At 37.1% G+C, this 18,146-nt stretch overlaps 1 protein-coding gene across 3 annotated transcripts in view; it reads right to left on the reverse strand.

Annotated features, from left to right (window-relative positions):
• The window catches only part of CEP126 (centrosomal protein 126), a 122,478-nt gene extending 105,916 nt beyond the window's left edge, over positions 1-16,562 (reverse strand). For all 3 annotated transcript variants that reach the window (XM_040257867.1, XM_040257868.1, XM_040257866.1), the window contains exons 1-2: positions 16,158-16,562; positions 9,042-9,161 (exon numbers count right to left, since the gene is read on the reverse strand). In XM_040257867.1, the coding sequence (XP_040113801.1) occupies positions 9,042-9,161; positions 16,158-16,285 (248 nt within the window). In that variant the 5' untranslated portion in view covers positions 16,286-16,562. The remainder of the gene's footprint in view (positions 1-9,041; positions 9,162-16,157) is intronic.
• Positions 16,563-18,146: the final 1,584 nt, after the last annotated feature.

Raw genomic sequence — 18,146 nt, forward strand, 5'->3', positions numbered from 1 at the left:
GCAAAAAATTCATGGAGGAAAGATAGTTTTTGAACAAAGAATGCTGGACTAATTGGATATCTATAGGTTAAACAAAACAAAACCAAAAAACCATGACCTATGTCTCACACACTATAAAAAATTTAACTTAAAATAGATTACACACCTAGACTGCAAAAATACAAACTTTTTAGTTTGTAAGTCTATAAACTTTTAGGAGAAAATATTCAGGATCTAGAACTAAGCAAAGGCTTCTCCAAAAACACAATCTATAAGAAGAAAAAGTGGACTTCATAAAAATGAGAAACTTGCTCTAGGAAAGACTCTATTATTAAGAAGGTGAAAATATAAACTCCAGTGCAGAATAAAATATTTGCAAACCACACATTTGACATAGGATTTGTACCTAGAATATATAGAGGGTTCTTAAAACTCGACAGTAAAAAAGCAAATAATCTAAGTAGAAAATGGATGAAAAGTCAATCTAAGATAAAGGGAAAGACTCTGATGTTGGGAAAGATTGAAGGAAGGAGGAGAAGGGGACAACAGAGGATGAGATGGCTGGATGACATCACTGACTCAATGGACATGAGTTTGAGTAAACTCTGGGAGTTGGCAATGGACAGGAGGCCTGGTGTGCTGCAGTCCAAGGGGTTGCAAAGAGTTGGACACAACTGAGTGACTGAACTGAACTGAAGACAAAGGAGGCAAGGCTATTCATGGAGAAAAGACAGACAGTCTTTTCAAGAAGTGATTCTGGGAAAATTAGACGGCTACCTGTAAAACAATGAAATTATAATATTCTCTAACACCATGTAAAAATAATCTCAAAACAGGTTAAATATCTAAATGTAGGGCTAGATACTATAAAATTCCTAGAGGAAAATACAGGCAGAACACTCTGACACAAATCATAGCAATATTTTTGGAGTCATCTCTTGGACTAATGGAAATAAAATCAAAAATAAACCAATCGGACCTAATTAAACTTAAAAGCTTTTGCACAGCTTTTGCACATAAACAAAATGAAAAGACAACCTATAGTCTGGGATAAAATATTTGCAAATGGTGCTACTGACAAGGAATTAGTTTCTAAAATATAAAAACAGCTCACACAGCTTCAATATCCGAAAAACAAATAACCCAATCAAAAAAATGGGCAGAAGACTTAAAGAGACATTCCTCCAAAGAAAACGTACAGATGGCCAATAGACACATGAAAAGATGCTCAATATCACTAATTATTAGAAAATCACAACTACAGTTAGGTATCATCTCATACCAGTCAGAATGCCAATTATTAAAAAGCCTACAAATAAGAAATGCTGGAGAGGGTCTGGAGAAAAAGGAACTCTCCTAAATTGTTGATGGAAATTTAAATTGGTGCACCCACTGTGGAGAACAGCATGGAGGTTCCTTAAAAAGCTAAAAATAGTAACCATATGATTCTGTAATCCCACTCCTGGGCATATATCTGGAGAAAACTCTGATTTGAAAAGATACATGCACCCCTATGTTCATAGCAGCACTATTTACAATAGTCAAGACATGGAACTGTTAGGTAGGAAGTTAGGCATGAGCAATGAGGGGTGGCTTAAGGGAAAGGGATGCAAGCTGATCTCTAAACCCCACCTCAGACACTCCCAGGAGAGCTCACAGATATGCTACAAAAATAGTCACAGAGACTTTTCCAATTCTTGCCCATGTGCCCTAGGCACACAGTGGATACAGACTCACCACAGGGCTTCTTCAACTCTGGCACATTCTCTCTTGTACACAGCTGTGTCCTCAAGTATCCTTAGACAGCCAGGAGCCCATTAAAGGTTCATAAATATTCTATACGTACATATGATTATAACAGACTGAAATATGGGAAAGCAGGAGCAATAGAGCCTGTTATGTAACTTGCAACTATTAATCAAAGCTCCCAGCCCACCCCCACCTAGATGAATATGTAAAAATGCTACTTTTGCATGTGCCCAGACACGCCCTCTTCCCTGATTGACCTTGAGCATACAGCTATTTGCATTCCCTTCCTGATTGGTGGTGGGTACACAGGGCAGAACCAAGAGGAGGAGATGGGAAGTATAAAAACGGAAGCCAAGAGGAACATTGCCACAGCTGCTCCCACGTCTCCAGAGTGTACTATCTACTCTCTGGTTTAATAAAAGTTCTGTCTGCTTGAGCTGTGGTTGATCTGTAACTAGTCTGTTGTTTTGAATCCTTGTTATTATGAGACAACAGTGAAGATATCTTGCCTGCTTTAGCTGTAATTAATCCATCATTCCAAATCTTTGTTATGGATGAGACAAAAACAGGGAGAGAAATAAACCAACCTGACAGAAGCAACCAAAATGTCCACTAACAGATAAATGGATAAATTAGTAGTATACATATACAAAGGAATGTTACTTGGCCATAGAAAGAAATAAAACCACTTGCTTATGGACCTAGAGATTACCATATTAAGTGAAGTTAGACAAAGACAAATATATGATACCATTATACATGGACTCTAAAAAATGATACAAATGAACGTATTTACAAAACAGAAATAGACTCAGAAATAGAAAACAAATTTATGGTTACAAAAGGGGATAGTGGGAGGGGCAGGAAGATAAATTAGGGGTTTGGGATTAAAATATACTCATTACCATATATAGACTAGATAAAAAACAAACAAGGACCTACTGTATAGTACAGGGAACTGCACTTGATATCCTATAATAACCTATAATGGAAAAGAATCTAAGAACGTGTATATATGTATAACTGAGTCACTTGGCTGTGCACATGAAACTAACATAACATTGTAAATTAACTATACTTCAAAAAAATTGAAAATGGATAAAAGACATTACGAGAAATTTCATAGATAGGCAGATGGCAAACAAGCACATTAAAAGATATTCTGCATCAACAGGCATTAAGAAAATATCAGTTAAAACCACACCGAGATATTATTACACCTTTGTTGTTGTTGTTGCTGTTTAGTTGCTAAATTGTGCCCAATTCTTTGCAACCCAATGGAACTGTAGCCCACTAGGCTCTTTTTGTTCATGAGATTTCCCAGGAAAGAATACTGGAGTGGGTTGCCATTTCCTTCTCCACACCATACCTTTAACAATGGCTAAAATACAAAATAGTTACAACATCAATGCTAATGGGGATGTGGAAAACCAGATCACTCTTACACTGCTGGTGGATAGTCACTCTGAAGACCAATTTAGCAGTTTTTTAAAAGGCTAAACCACCATATGATCCAGCAATTGTACTCTTTCATTTATTCCAGAGAAATAAAGATGTTCAGTTCAGTTCAGTCAGTCAGTTGTGTCCAGCTCTTTGTGACCCCATGGACCGAAGCACTCCAGGCCTCCCTGTCCATCACCAATTCCCGGAGTTTACTCACACTCATGTCCATTGATTCGGTGATGCCATCCAACCATCTCATCCTCTGTCATCCCCTTCTCCTCCTGCCCTCAATGCTTACACAAAAACCTATACATGAATATTTATAGCAGCTTTATTCATAGTAACTCCAAACTGGGAACTACCCAAATATCCTTAATGGGTGAATGGTAATAATATAATATAATAATACTCAGCAACAAAAAGGAATAAGCTATTCATCCAGCAACCTGGATGAATCCCAGAGAAATGGGTTGAGTGAAAACAGGCAATCCTGAATCATACATAAATCATCATATATATAATATATACACTATATATATATATGATAGTATTTATATAATACTCTAGAAATGAAAAAAATTATAGAAATGAGAACAGATTAGTGATTTCCAGGGAATGGGTGTGGGAGGGAAGGGGGTGTGGGTATAAAAGGGCAATGTGAAATAACAGAAATGTTCTGTGTCTTGACTATATAAATGTCATTATCCTGGTTGTGAGGTTGCACTACAGTTTTTCCAGATGTTACCACTGGGGGAAGCTGAATAGAGAATATTATGTGATCTTGGGCTTCCCCAGTGGCTCACCGGTAGAGAATACACCTGCGAGGCAGGAGCTGCAGGAGAGGCGGGCTAATCTCTGGGTGGGGAAGATCCCCTGGAGGAGGGTATGGCAACCCACTCCAGTGTTCTTGCCTGGAGAATCCTATGGACAAGAAGAGCCTGGCAGGCTACAGTCCAAAGGGTGCAAAGAGTCAGAAATGACTGAAGCAAGTCAGCATGCATGCATGGGATCTTTCTGTATTATTTTTTACAATTGCAAGTGAATCTACAATTACCTCAAAATAGAGGCTCAGTGGTAAAGAATCTGCCTGACAATGCAGGAGACCTGGGCTTGATCCCTGGGTGCAGAAGATCCCCTGGAGAAGGGACTGACGACCCACTTCAGTATTCTTGCCTGGGAAATCCCAAGGATAGAGGAGCCTGGTGGGCTACAGTCTATGGGGTCGCAAAAAGTCAGAAATGACTTAGCAACTAAACAGTAACAACAACAAAGTTAAATTTAACTTTAAAAAAGAAATTACAGCTACACAGTAAGGGAAAAAATCTTTTAACAAAGAATTCACCAAGCTAACCAGTAGAGGCTAGTACTGCAAACTAAATTAAACTTAATAGCTCAAGGGCAACACAGAAACATAACAGAGTAAAATATTTGATGCCCACAATAATGATTCTAAGGCATGAAGAAAAGATCAAACACATTTATCATAATCTGTATAAAAGATGACAGAAATATGATTGTAATTTAGATTTGTATTAAAAATGTCAAAATAAGGTTTGCATAATTGATGAGTATTCCACTTCTCACAATGCTCTTCATGCGCCACCCATAACTGACCCTTGACTCCTATTGACCCTACTACTCAATTCCGACTCTGCCTTCATAGGCCAGCTTCATACCTTCTCTTGCTTAGATCCCCATAACAACTTTCTACCCCTCTTCTTTGCCTCCAGCCTACGCTTTCAATTCATTCTCTACCCTTTGTTATAATGAGATAAAATATGAACATGATCATCCATCTCTCTTTTACTCTTTCAACAGCGTCTCAGTATAGAGTTTAATTTCTTTAGCCTGGCACAAAAGGTATTTTAGTAATGTCTCCTGTCAGCTCTATAGCTTCCTCTCCTGATACCCTTCCACATTTTCCAGTGCCTAAATCACATAAAACTTTTAAAAATGTCTTTTATTTCATAATATTTAAGTTTTTTCACATACTGTTCTCCTTTGCCACTCAAGTGAGCTAACTCCTGGTTCTCTAATAAGAATTTACCCTTCCAGGAATTCTTTGTCATGTACTGTGTGAGATGTACTTCCACAGCACCTTGTTTGTGACTCAATTATAGTATTTACTGTACAGCACTACCATCCCCCCCCCCTTTTTTTTTTTTACTACTTCATTATTAGTAAATAGCAAGAATCATGCATTTTATTTTTTATCCTCTGGTATATGAAAGGTGGCTCCGATGATAAAGACTCTGCCTTCACTGTGGGAGACCCATGTTTGATCTCTGGGTTGGGAAGATGCCCTGGAGAAGGAAATGGCAACCCACTCCAGTATTCTTGCCTGGGGAATTCCATGCACTGAGGAGCCTGGTGGGCTATGGTCTATGGGGTTGCAAAGAGTAGGACATGACTCAGACTGAGAGACTAACACTTTCACTACACTTTCAAATGTTACTTGAATGAATAAATGTTATCCTTTATAACATTTTCAGTAGCTGAAAATAACTTGTAAGTATCCTGAATTCCTTTCATTTCTCTTTAATATATTATGAATATATTATGGATAATATGGGCTTCACTGGTGGCTTGGTGGTAAAGAACCCACCTGCAATGGAGGAGAAGTGCGTCTGATTCCTGGGTAGGGAAGATCCCCTGGAGGAGGGCATGGCAACCCACTCCAGTACTCTTGCCTGGAGAATCCCATGGACAGAGGAGCCTGTGGGCTACAGTCCATAGGGTATCAAAGAGTCGGACACGACTGAAGCCACTGAGCACGCATGCATGGATAATATATCCAGGGATATTTAAATCTACTGATAACTGAATTTATTTGAATCTGTTTATATTTTTTAGCTTATTCCATACATCTATATATGTAGGTTTGATTAATATGACTTAAATTGCTTAAAGTATAAGTCCTTATTTATTCTAAGGTACAGTTTACCTGCTTCATGGGGAACTCCATACTCCACCATTCTCACAAATAGATAATGTAGCTACCTCATACTTCATGTACACCAAATAATTCATCCTGTGATTCTCTAGGTAATTTTTTTTCTGCCTATAGGATATTTAAGGAATCTTCTTTATTACAGGTTTTAAAGATTCTTCCAAAGTGCCTGACCCTCACCACTTGCTAGTGTTTCCTCTTCACTTTATTTGGGCAGTTTTCCCCTTTCAATCCTTTTCTTTCTTATTATGCCAGTTGGTTATATAGTTACATAGGAGTTTTGTCTGATCATCTGAACTTTTAAGCCTACATGCTTATATTATATTGTTTTAAAACTATTTGAATGTTTCTTTAGAGTTTTTTACTTCTTAAAATTTATTTCTATTTAGTTTCCTCATGAAGCCACATTGGATCTGATTATTGACATTTCTAACTTATAATGATGAAACAGATTAACAAAAAATTTTTTTCTCCTAATATTTAATAATTGGTACTCAATTAGCTATGCTGTTGATGAATAAATGCCTCTTTACTAATTTATCAAAAGACAGTTCTAAGTTGAAAATTAAAAACAATGTAGGAAATAAGTTAATATTCAGTAAGTATGTGTATATATTACAATTACTTGGTCCACAAAGCAGCCTAACTAGAAAGTTATCTGTGGTTGTGTTCCCACAAATTAATATTATAAAACAAAACAAAAAATGGGATGCTATGGAAGACAAGCAACTGTGGCTGTAATTGCTAAGAGCAATTAAGGGAAGTCTCAGGATGCCTATTGTGATTAGGTCTACGGGTATATCTATTGCAGCAGTAACTACTGGTGGAGGAAGGTCTTGGAGAGAAACAAAGGGGACTTCACAATTCCTTGAAACATGAATACTGAGTGACAGAATGGAAAACTTAAGAATGCGATAAACACATACAAGAAAAATACTGGCAACAGAAACGCAAAAAATGATAAGAAAATAAAATGTGTGTGATTTTAGGCAATTAATATAAGTAAAAAAGAGCACTTGGTGCTATGAAGATCTTTTGAGTACTACTGGGGAAATAGTATTGACAATGTTAAAGTAAAAATTTATCTCATTTTGTAGGAAAAAACCTAAGTGTTAGGAGACTATCTCTACCTGTAGGAAAAATAGTTTTTCTAAACTCTATGACCATAACATGAATAGACACCATAAACTCAGATGATGTAAAGCATAAATGGATAGATAATGGAAAGGCCAAAAAAGTCACAATGATAGATATATTCTGAAGTTCAGAAGTGTATTTAGAATTTCGTTCCCTTTATAAAAGGTGAATATAGAAATAAATAATTAGTGTTTAAAAGAAACACTTTTATGTAGCTTTGCATAAAAACAGGTTTTCTTTAGCCATCTGTAGGGCAACAGAAAAGGAAAACATAATGAAATTATATTGGAAAATGTACTGCCTCTTAGAATTTTAAACCCCAAATTTTCTTCTATTTTTTCTACATCAGAATTCTTATGGTATTTGATGAGACAAGATAGGTTGGAATTTTATGAATCAAATTCCACATATAAAGCCTGCCATTTCATACAGCAAGACTATTAAAAAATGTACAATTGACAAATATTAATTTGTTAATAAAACAAGCTTTAATGTTGAAGCACTACATGACAAATATTTTGTATATGTGTTCTCAACTATTTCTATTATTAAACTTTTTTGCTCTACATAACAATTCCTTGAAACATATAGTATTAATTCCAATCATAAATGAGAAACTAAGCTCAAAGAGCTTAAATAACTTGCTCTAACTGATGGAACTAGGATTTTAACCTAGATCTCTGACTCCAAAGCCAATGACCCTTTCAACATAAGATTATTCATCTTTATTGAACACCCATCAGTGCCTTTTATAAGCTTCAGGAGCTGGAAAGGTAGGAGAAAAACAGAAATACACAAATAAAAAACAGAAACAAAATGAAGCTTCATTAAATATTATCAACTACACCAGGCGGTATAGAGCTAAAGAGAAATACAGTGCCAGAGAAAAATTACAGGTAAACAATTTTGTATTCCCCAAATGGGATTTGCAACATATGCCCAATGATGTAGTTAATAAACTCTAGGGATTTTCCGCTATTCAGCTAATGTAGAAATATAAACAAGGTAGAAAGAAACAACAATAAAAATGGCATAACCACTCTGCATTAAAAAAAAAACCAGTAATTCAAATGAATTTTGAGAAATGTCAAGCAGAGATAGGATCATTTGCATTTGTGTTTTTACTTTATTTAGTTTCCAGTTTATTCTAGAAACTCTTTTTTTAAAGTGGCAATCATTTATAAAATTCTTTTTATAATATTTCCACCATTATTCATATTTCCCCTATTTTTCTGACTGGATGAATGAGGGAAGTACATACATAAAAATTATATATAAGTGAATAATAATTAAAATAAATATATTCTATTAGAGAGTAAATGCTAATTGGTCACTTTTTATCATGATGCTGCTGCTGCTAAGTCACTTCAGTCGTGCCCGACTCTGTGTGACCCCATAGACGGCAGCCCACCAGGCTCCCCTGTCCTTGGGATTCTCCAGGCAAGAACACTGGAGTGGGGTGCCATTTCCTTCTCCACACTTTTTATCATAAAATGACACAAAAAATGAAGAATATATTTTACAGTCATTTTAAGAAGTAGATATGACACTAATAAATTCTATGACAAGAAAAGACTCCCTCAGTTACATTTACTGAACTAGATGATACATCATTCTGTGCTGTGGCAGAAAAACAATAAAATTTAAAAGTCACAAAAATTTTGATCAATTTTATACAGAAATCACTGTCATGACTTAGGTTCATAAAATGCTACAAAGTAGAGAAATTATTAATTTATAAAGACTGAGTTTCTATGCTTTTGAATAAAATACAATTACTTACTTTTTTCTCCGGTTTGACTCCACAAAATATTTACGTGCTCGATTTCGACATATTTTTTGTTGCTGCAGTAATATTTGGCGCTCTTCTTCTAAATTTTTCTCAAAATGAATTTTCATATCTCTGATGACAGCATAAAGTTAAGGACAGTGGTTTACGTCTTTAGTGGATGAATGTCAGTGCTATCTGATAAATATAATTACAGCCTCATACTAATGATGTAATGATTTTTTGTGGAAAAATCAGTATGTGTACACATTAGTGTCAGTGTATAACTGGCAGATGTTTTATTTTTTCTTGACTTGATAATAGAACTGAAGATATATTTCATTTTCTTTGAGGAAAAATTAATTACTTTTATACATCATGAGCCCAGATAAGGAGAATGTCTGTCTTTTCTTTTATTATACAGATATTTGGGTACTTATTAACAAGTTGCTATCTTAGGAATGTTGGGCTTCCCACGTGGTGCTGGTTGTAAAGAATCTGCCTGCTAATACAGGTAGGTGTTAAGAGACCTGGGTTTGATCCCTAGGTCAGGAAGACCCCCTGGAGAAGGAAATGGCAATCCACTTCCAACGTTCTTGCCTGGAGAGTCCCATGGACAGAGCCTGGCAGGTTGCAGTCCATAGGGTTGCACAGAGTCAGATGCAACTGAAGTGACTAAACACACACACACATCTTAGGAATGTATGTAGAAAAATGAAAGGAGGTTATATTTCACTAATATAAAGTAGATGAGTTAAATGTTTCGGTCGATATTTTAATTCACATTATGAAAGTCATATTAAAATATTAAAAATCAGCTAGCAATATAACTGGGAAAATTTGCTGATTTACTCATAGGTTATAACAAACCATCAGGAAAACCATACATAGCAGTGTTTACAAGAAGTTTGCCAGATAAAGAGTATTTTGGTTATCTAAATCATCCATTCATCTGAAATTTATTTCTTTAAATAAGTTGAATTGCTGTGGTTAACTGATGTCCGCATTTACTCAGCTACATTTCAACTGGCATTACTGAATGCCTTTATCAAGTTTATCATAGTATTTTTCTGTTTTTAATGATTCTGAAGTTTTAAGAAGTGGTCACTGAATTACCATTTCCAGTACCTCATCATTAGATGTAGATGTATATAAGATTGTATTGAAGTTATATATTGTGAGCATGCCTAGTTGTCTTTTTAGAATAAACTATGTTTAAATCACCTCTCCCCCAAATAAAGATTTGAAATTCTCTTTAAGAGGTCTATTTAATCAAAATTTTTATAAGATATAAATATTAGTGGTAAAACAACATATTAAATAATAAGTTAAGCAGTACATAATTTGTTAATTCAAAATGTCTTAATTTTAGGATCCTACAGTATTTCAGCAACATAGTAAAAAAACCTATCCAATACTATATACTTCAAACCAATCACATTTATTTGAATGTTTTAGTCATTTGAAACTTTGTGAATGGGTGCTTTCAACTATGTTGCTATTTATCTATTTTTATGCCATTGGCCATAATTAATTTATTATAAAATTTTATACCTCACCATAAACAAATACATGTACTTGCATACATGATAATTTTACTTAATGTTTCTTTTGAAGGATTTATAAAATTGAAACAAAAAAAAGGAAGGAATCTGGTTCTTTGTTAGCATGGAAAAAGCTAAAGATTTAGCTTCTTATTCCAACAGAGTAATTTATTAGAAAGAGTCAGACTTCAACAAGACGGCTAACTGCTAAGTCACAACATCTCAGTGGAGGAAAGTGCAACTTCCTTTCAGGGTACCCAAGATCAGCACTGTTGGGTGAGAGGAAAGGGAGAAGTTGCTTCAGTTCAGGTGAGAAATATGAAGGAGTATGACGCACGTGGAAACAACTGTGTTCAAGGTTTTAACATGCTTGCCGTCTCACCACAATAACATAAAGAAAATCACAAATGTAATGTTTGTAATAATGTTCTGACAACAATATATTGTTAGATTTAATTAAATCTCTGTCTACATATATGCTGCTGCTAAGTCGCTTCAGTTGTGCCCGACTCTGTGCGACCCCATAGACGGCAGCCCACCAGGGTCCCCCGTTCCTGGGATTCTCCAGGCAAGAACACTGGAGTGGGTTGCCATTTCCTTCTCCAATGGATGAAACTGAAAAGTGAAAGTGAAGTTGCTCAGTCGTGTCTGACTTTGCGACCCCATGGACTGCAGCCTACCAGGCTCCTCCATCCATGGGATTTTCCAGGCAAGAGTACTGGAGTGGGTTGCCGTTGCCTTCTCCGCTCTACATATATATAATATATATATATTGCCTGCTGAGTTATAAAAAATGCTTTGCCTTTGCATCTCTTCAAAGTATGGTATTCAAATTTAAAAAATATTAGATGGCTGGTTAAACTTTTATTTTTCATACAAGCTGTACTGTAAAGGTAAGATACTTCCATAAGAACCATAGTTAAATACTTGTTCAAAGAAAGGTTATATACTTATATTAAAAAAAACAAAAAACACACAACCAACAACAAAACCAAGAAAATTATAGGTTGTAGTACTTGCTAAGTAATACATAATGATTGTAACTTAAAAGCATAGCCTAATATACCCCACCTCATCCTCTCCCAACATAGTCTTTTTCTAATTGTAGCTCATTTAGGTTGTTTCAAATATTGTACCACCACTAATAACTATGAATCATATAACCAATACTCTTGTTAAATTATTAGAGCTATCCTGATTCTTTTTCTTCTCTGTACCTTCTTCAACAGCCTTGACTCTGATGCTCTAAATCCCTTGCCCAGACCACTTCAGTAGTCTTCTAACTCATCATATTACTCCTAAACTTGTCCTCCTACATTTGAACATCCACAAAACCAGCTAAATCTCACTAGGTCTCTCATTCTTTGCTGTTCTCCAAAATCTCTCTGTTACTTTCATGATAACATTAGAATATAAGGCATCCTATAATTTGGTCTGTTTTTTTCATCTTCATTTTCCAACACTTCCCTACATGACTCTTAGCCCGGTCACACTATCACACTAAGATACTTATTAACAGAACAAGCCATGACGTAGTATGCCATTATATTTTGGTACATGCTGGATAACTCTAGCCATCCTTTCAGGGACACCTCAAACAGTTCCTACCCTATGAAGCTTTTTCTAACCCTCACTGGATGATATGACACTCTCATGGGTACATCATGTGTATCTCCTCTACATTTCTATAAAATATAATATGCCTGGCATGGCACTTAGAATATGGTAATGGCGTAATGAAAGTTTGCTGAATGATTTCCTTGGAGAAAATTCTCAGCAGTTAAACTAAGACAAAAGGTATACATATCTTTATAGCTTTCGGTGTCTCATAGACAAATTGATTTCCAAAAGGGTTATATAAATTTACATGTCATTAAAAATATATGTATATGAGTTAAAACCTCATGAGTATAAGGTAGTACTTTTAAAAAAAGTAAGACCATGTGGAAAGTCAGGTTTTAATATGTATGCATTAGCAAAACAGAATAATTGTATTATTTGATACTAATTTTTATTTTCCTCTTTGGTGAATTGTTAGTTCAGAGTCACTGGTCATTTATCTATTGAGAACTTCATTTAAAAAATCAATTTCAGCAAATAGAGATAGAATAGTTTAAATATTAACCTTCTATCATAATTACAAGTATTTCCTCCAGATAATTCATTTTATTTAATTATACAATTTCCCCTTAAAGTTTTAAATTAACAAGTTATCTTTGAAATATTTTTCATTTGAAATTGGTTCTTGCTTTTCAAAAGGTAAAGTAACTATATCTTCAAGTTATGAAAAATGTGAAAATCTATTTTCTGTCAGTTTTTCCTTACAATTTTGTATTTATTTTTCATGAACCACCCGGTAGCTCAGATGGTAAAGAATCTTCCTGCAATGCAGGAGACCTGGGTTCGATCCTTGGGTAGGGAAGATCCCCTGGAGAAGGGCATGGCAACCCACTCCAGTATTCTTGCCTGGAGAATTCCATGGACTGAGAAGCCTGACAGACTACAGTCCATGACTTTTTTTTTTTTTTAATCAGTTCAAGTATATTTTGGAATGAAGTATAAAGTGTAACTCAAGGTAGAGACAGTGAATTTAGACTACTCTTTTTTAGTGGTTTGAATATGAGACAGGAGATATTAAAACAGTTATAAGGGTTTTATGATCAAAAGATGTGATTTTTAGTTTTAAGGATAGTCAAGACTAGAGGGTGTTTATAGGCTTTAGGGAAAGAAGGCTATTAGAGAAGAGTTGGAAGTAAATTGTAACAGAGAGTTAGGATAATTTACAATCCAGGGTTACTGAGAAGAGAGGTGATGAAAACAGGGCATAAGTGAATGGATTCACCTTCTACAGTAAAAGTGATATCCCATCAGTGAGCCTGGGAAAAAAGATAGGGTAGGGGACTGAGGTTGGTGATGGGAGTAGGATGGTTTGGGTTGTTTGTTGGGAGGGACCTGAGGGAGTTTATGCATCCATTCTCTTATGAAATAGTAAAACAGGCTACTAAGAATGAGGGGAGGTGATCAAGATCTGGCACAGAAATTAATTTAAAAGGAACAAGACAGAATTCCGTTCTTGTTCTGGTGAAGCTGAGAACAATCAAACCACAGCAATCTTGTGACTTTTCTCTGACAGATTTTTTATTATTGAGTGAAGGAGCAGAAATATAGGGTGGTAATAGTTACTGGATGGTTGAGAAAGAACAAGAGTACAAAAAACCAAGGATGTTGTTGAGAGAATATGTGTAGATAATTAAAAACAGGGTTAAACTGGGTAGGGAATAAAGAGAGGCAAGGTGGATGCCAGGATAAAATGGAAGGGGAAAAGACTGGAGATACTTGTGAGAAAAAAAGGAGGCATACTGTGAAGGGGACATGAGAGACCTTCCTTCCTTTTTTTGAAAACAAATTTTATTCTCTTTCCTTTTGAATTGTTTTAAGAAGTTGAAATTATAGAACTTCATCTAATTTTAATTAGATAAACTTCATGAAGTTTTGTTCTTCCATAGCTTTCAGCGTTAGGAAATTCCAATTTGAGTAGAGAAATACAGCCTCTGAGTACTGAATTCATATTTAGAAGTCACATGTAGAAATTTTACCAAGCCACTTCTTATTTTAAGTCTACAGTTCATTTTTTAAAATTTAGTTATTAATAAATTTGCACACCTACTCTGTACCGGGTATCCAATATGAAACATTACAGACATTGAAAATGTACAGTATGACACAAGTGCTTAAGTGTTTCTCCAACTAGTAACAATGATATTCTTGATTTACTAGCAACTATATAGACCCAGGTTCGATCCCGGGGTTGGGAAGATCCCCTGGAGAAGGAAATGGCAACCCACTCCAGTACTCTTGACTGGAAAATCCCATGGACTGAGAAGCCTGGTAGGCTACAGCCCATGGGGTCGCAAAGAGTCGGACACGACTGAGCGACTTCACTTTCACTTTCATATATGTATAAACTAGGAAAACATGTATATTATATATAATACATATAGATGCATACACACACATACACTGGCAAAAGTTGTTGGATTTTAGCAAAGGCTCAGGGTATCTATTGAAATGATTATTTACAACTTTCTTAATTTTAACTATATATTTAGTATTTAAGTAAATTTTTAGTAATACATTTCTTTATAGGAAACCAACATTATAATTCTGGAATTATATCTATTTGGTTTTGTTCATTTGAGGTACTGCCAAATTTATTTTACAACTATTTCCTTTGTTGTATCAACATTCATACCTTAAAAATTTAAAAATATTAAGTCTATGATCATTTCACTAATGAAAATGATGGAAAGATACACCTTGTCAATGAGCCACTTACAGTGCTTCCCTATTTTCGGATTTACAGATAAATCAGGGTCAGTGTAATAGGAGTTCAGGGTTCAAGTAAACACAATGTCAATGGGGCAGAATCAAATCCATACTGAAAACAATCTGGTTTATTTCAGATTACACCTTGAGTCAGGATAGTTTTGAGGAGCAGCAAGGGCAAAAGCCAAAGTGAATGGAGTTAATAATGAATAGATGAAAAGAATTAGAAGCTGTTATTGCAGGTTAGCATTCTGAAAAGTCAACTAAAGCAAGAAAAGATGGGATAAAAGCTTGAGGAAGCATGATCAGAAGAGGGATATTTACCATTATTTAAGCTCTGTATGTACCTGTCTTCCTCACTAGAGTTGTATCCCAAGCACCTAGCCAAAAAAGGAGGCACTAAATGAAAATTGCTTGTTGACTTGCTTTTAAAAGTGCAACTCCCAGAACCAGGAGACAATAAGAAAGTGGGAATTAATTTGAAAAGCAGAGACTCTCTGACAAGAATGAAGATGATTACACAGCATCATCACTACCAACAATTATCATAACACTCTCTGAAGGAATAAACATGGTTTACATATTCGGAAAACAGAACTGTTTAACACTTTCAATTTTCTACAATGCAACCAATAATAATGTCAAAGGTGGGCTGGACCAATTCTTAGGTAGGGACAAGTCAGTGATAAACCAGTGCGAAGGCTCCAGGTCCTTTGCTTCTTATTTTCTGTCTGTTGTCTCTCTGACAACAGACTGGGCAGAGGATGGAAAACAAAACAAATTAACCAACTATGTTAGGCTTTAGCAGCTCTGTAAAATAAATGAAGTGTTAGGTTAACTGCTAAGACGGACTATTTCAGGAGACCAAAACATTTTATTTACTTGCGGCATTCTTTTCTCCAAGCAGCATGATTTATCAGGAGATGGATAATATGAAGTAAAGAACATAATGGCCTAACTCTACAAGAAAACAATCCCCAGAGAACACGTTTACCTATTTCAAAACTCATTAAAAAACAAAAATTTACTGCAAAGTTGAAAACGGGGGAGATAACAAGGTGGCCGGGAAAGTGGTCCTAGAATAGAAGATGGTATTTCAGGTTTAAGGGGAGCAACGACAGTTGCCGAAGCAAATACCCGCATTAAGATGACTGGCCCGTTTCTCTCATCTAGCATCTCTGACAATGGGAACAGAACAGAAAAAAGATGGGGCTCCCCACTTCCAACACCGCCACCCAGGCAACCACGGCTGGAAGGATACAGGTAGGCGCCAGGTCGGTGACGCCCGCCGCTCAAGCGAGGGCTGAGGGGGGCTTTGACGTGGGTGTCCGAGGATTCAGCGCCCAGTCCTGGGACCGCGCTCCGGGCTCCAGGCCTCCTGGTCAGCATCCTTCACCTCAGCGCCGCCTCCCGGCTAGCCCCCAAAGCCTCCCTCATGGCAGCTCCCGCTGCCTCCTTCGGCCCTCCCAGCACTCTGTCTCTCAAGCCTCGCGTCACTGAGGCGGGAAAGTTGGCCGCCGCAGCTCCGATTCCCGCACAGCGGCGCTCTCGGCTGTGGTGTCGGCGGCAGCTGCCGCAGCGGCGACCTTGCCTGGAAACGGCAGAGGTGGCGACGCCGCCGCCATGTTGACAAGCAACCGACGCCGCGTCCTTCGCGACGGCGACCAGGGTTTGGGGGCGGTGCCCTGGAGGCAGCCAATAGGAGGCGTGGACCCCTCCCTGTGCCCCGCCTCCCGTCCCCCCAACCCCAGTTGCCCGTGGGCGGCGGCCAAGAAGCTTGCCTCCTCGGGGACACGCGTCCTCTCAGGAGGACGTGCTGACTCGTGCCTCGGAACCTGACTCCGTCCCACCTCGCTTTTATGAGGCTGTTTTCGTGGGGGTACTAAGAGTGATGAAAGACAGTGAGATGCAAAAATCCTCAGATATTGGCAAAGCCACCGTGGGGATTCTGAAATGATTTCCTCGGGGGGTAATTCAGGGTAGAATTTGTTGTTTAACTACCGAGTGCTGTTGTGTGATTGAAGTTCTGTCTTTCTGGAGCATCACTGTTCCCAATCACCATCTTTTTAAAAAAGCTTTGGGAGTGGAAATTTCCTTTCTCTGCATTCCATCTCTCCCTTCCTGATGCATCTGCCATTCCGTCTGCAAGTCGTCTTCCTTGTCATTTTCCTACTTATAAGGTCTGCATTTCAAAGACTTTTAATGGTGCCAGCCTTGTTGCCAGATTCTGGAAATAGACCATCGGCGGCCAGGAAAGTAGTGCAGATTTAATTTAGTAATCTCCTGGGAAGAGATGCCAAAAGAGATCATCATATTGAAACTGTTTCAGGAAGTGTGGAAAATCGAATGGATTTTTGAGTCATCAGTTCAGAAGTTTTGCAAGTAAAAAAATTTGAAAAAAGGCTGAACTTTTTGTTGGGGTTCATTGTAAAAACACATGTGAATTCTGAGTATATTTCAGCGTTTGTGTGTGTGTGTGTGTGTGTGTGTGTGTGTGTGTGTGTGTAAAAACCTCCCATATTGGAAGCAGAATGTATAAACCAAATGAAAATCACTCACCAGCTTTCAAATGCCTATGCCTTTGTGAATCAATTTATTCATTTTTAGAGTTCAAAATAATAAACTTTTCCAGTTGAAGCTATTTAAAACAGAGTTTTTGCAAAGTTGAATGCAATGATTCAAACTGGAATGTGTTCTGATTAAAACTGCCACAGCAAATCGAGTTTTGACTTAAAACACAAAGCACGTAAGCCCCCCTCAGGACCATGCCAAGAGGACACAGTATGTAATCTTGGCAAAGAAAGGCTGTGTACACTAGGAGGATTAGCTATCTTTGCAAATTTTTAACTGACTTAGTCACAGGAATTTACATTGATTCTATTCCCACTGGCTATCATCACAAGTCTGTTTCTCTAAAGCCACTTTGAGAGAGAAAAAGCAATGTAGGGCAGTATTCCCTGGTGGCTCAGTGGTAAAGAATCCACCTGGAATGCAGGAGCCTTAGGATATGTGGGTAGGGAAGATCCCCTGGAGGAGGGCATGCAACCCACTCCAGTATTCTTGCCTGGGAAATCTCATGGATAGAGGAGCTTGGTGGGCTACAGCCCATAGGGTAGCAAAGAGTCAGACAGGACTGGAGCGACTTAGCATGCAAGTAATGTAGGTCAGTAAAGTGCAAATAAAAGTGAATGCTTGCTGTTTGAAGTATTTGGGCATGGTTAGCCTTCCTGATCCAGTACTCTTGCCTGGA

This window comes from Oryx dammah, unplaced genomic scaffold, assembly GCF_014754425.2.
Source record: "Oryx dammah isolate SB20612 unplaced genomic scaffold, SCBI_Odam_1.1 HiC_scaffold_17, whole genome shotgun sequence".
In the NCBI taxonomy this organism is placed as follows: Eukaryota; Metazoa; Chordata; class Mammalia; order Artiodactyla; family Bovidae; genus Oryx; species Oryx dammah.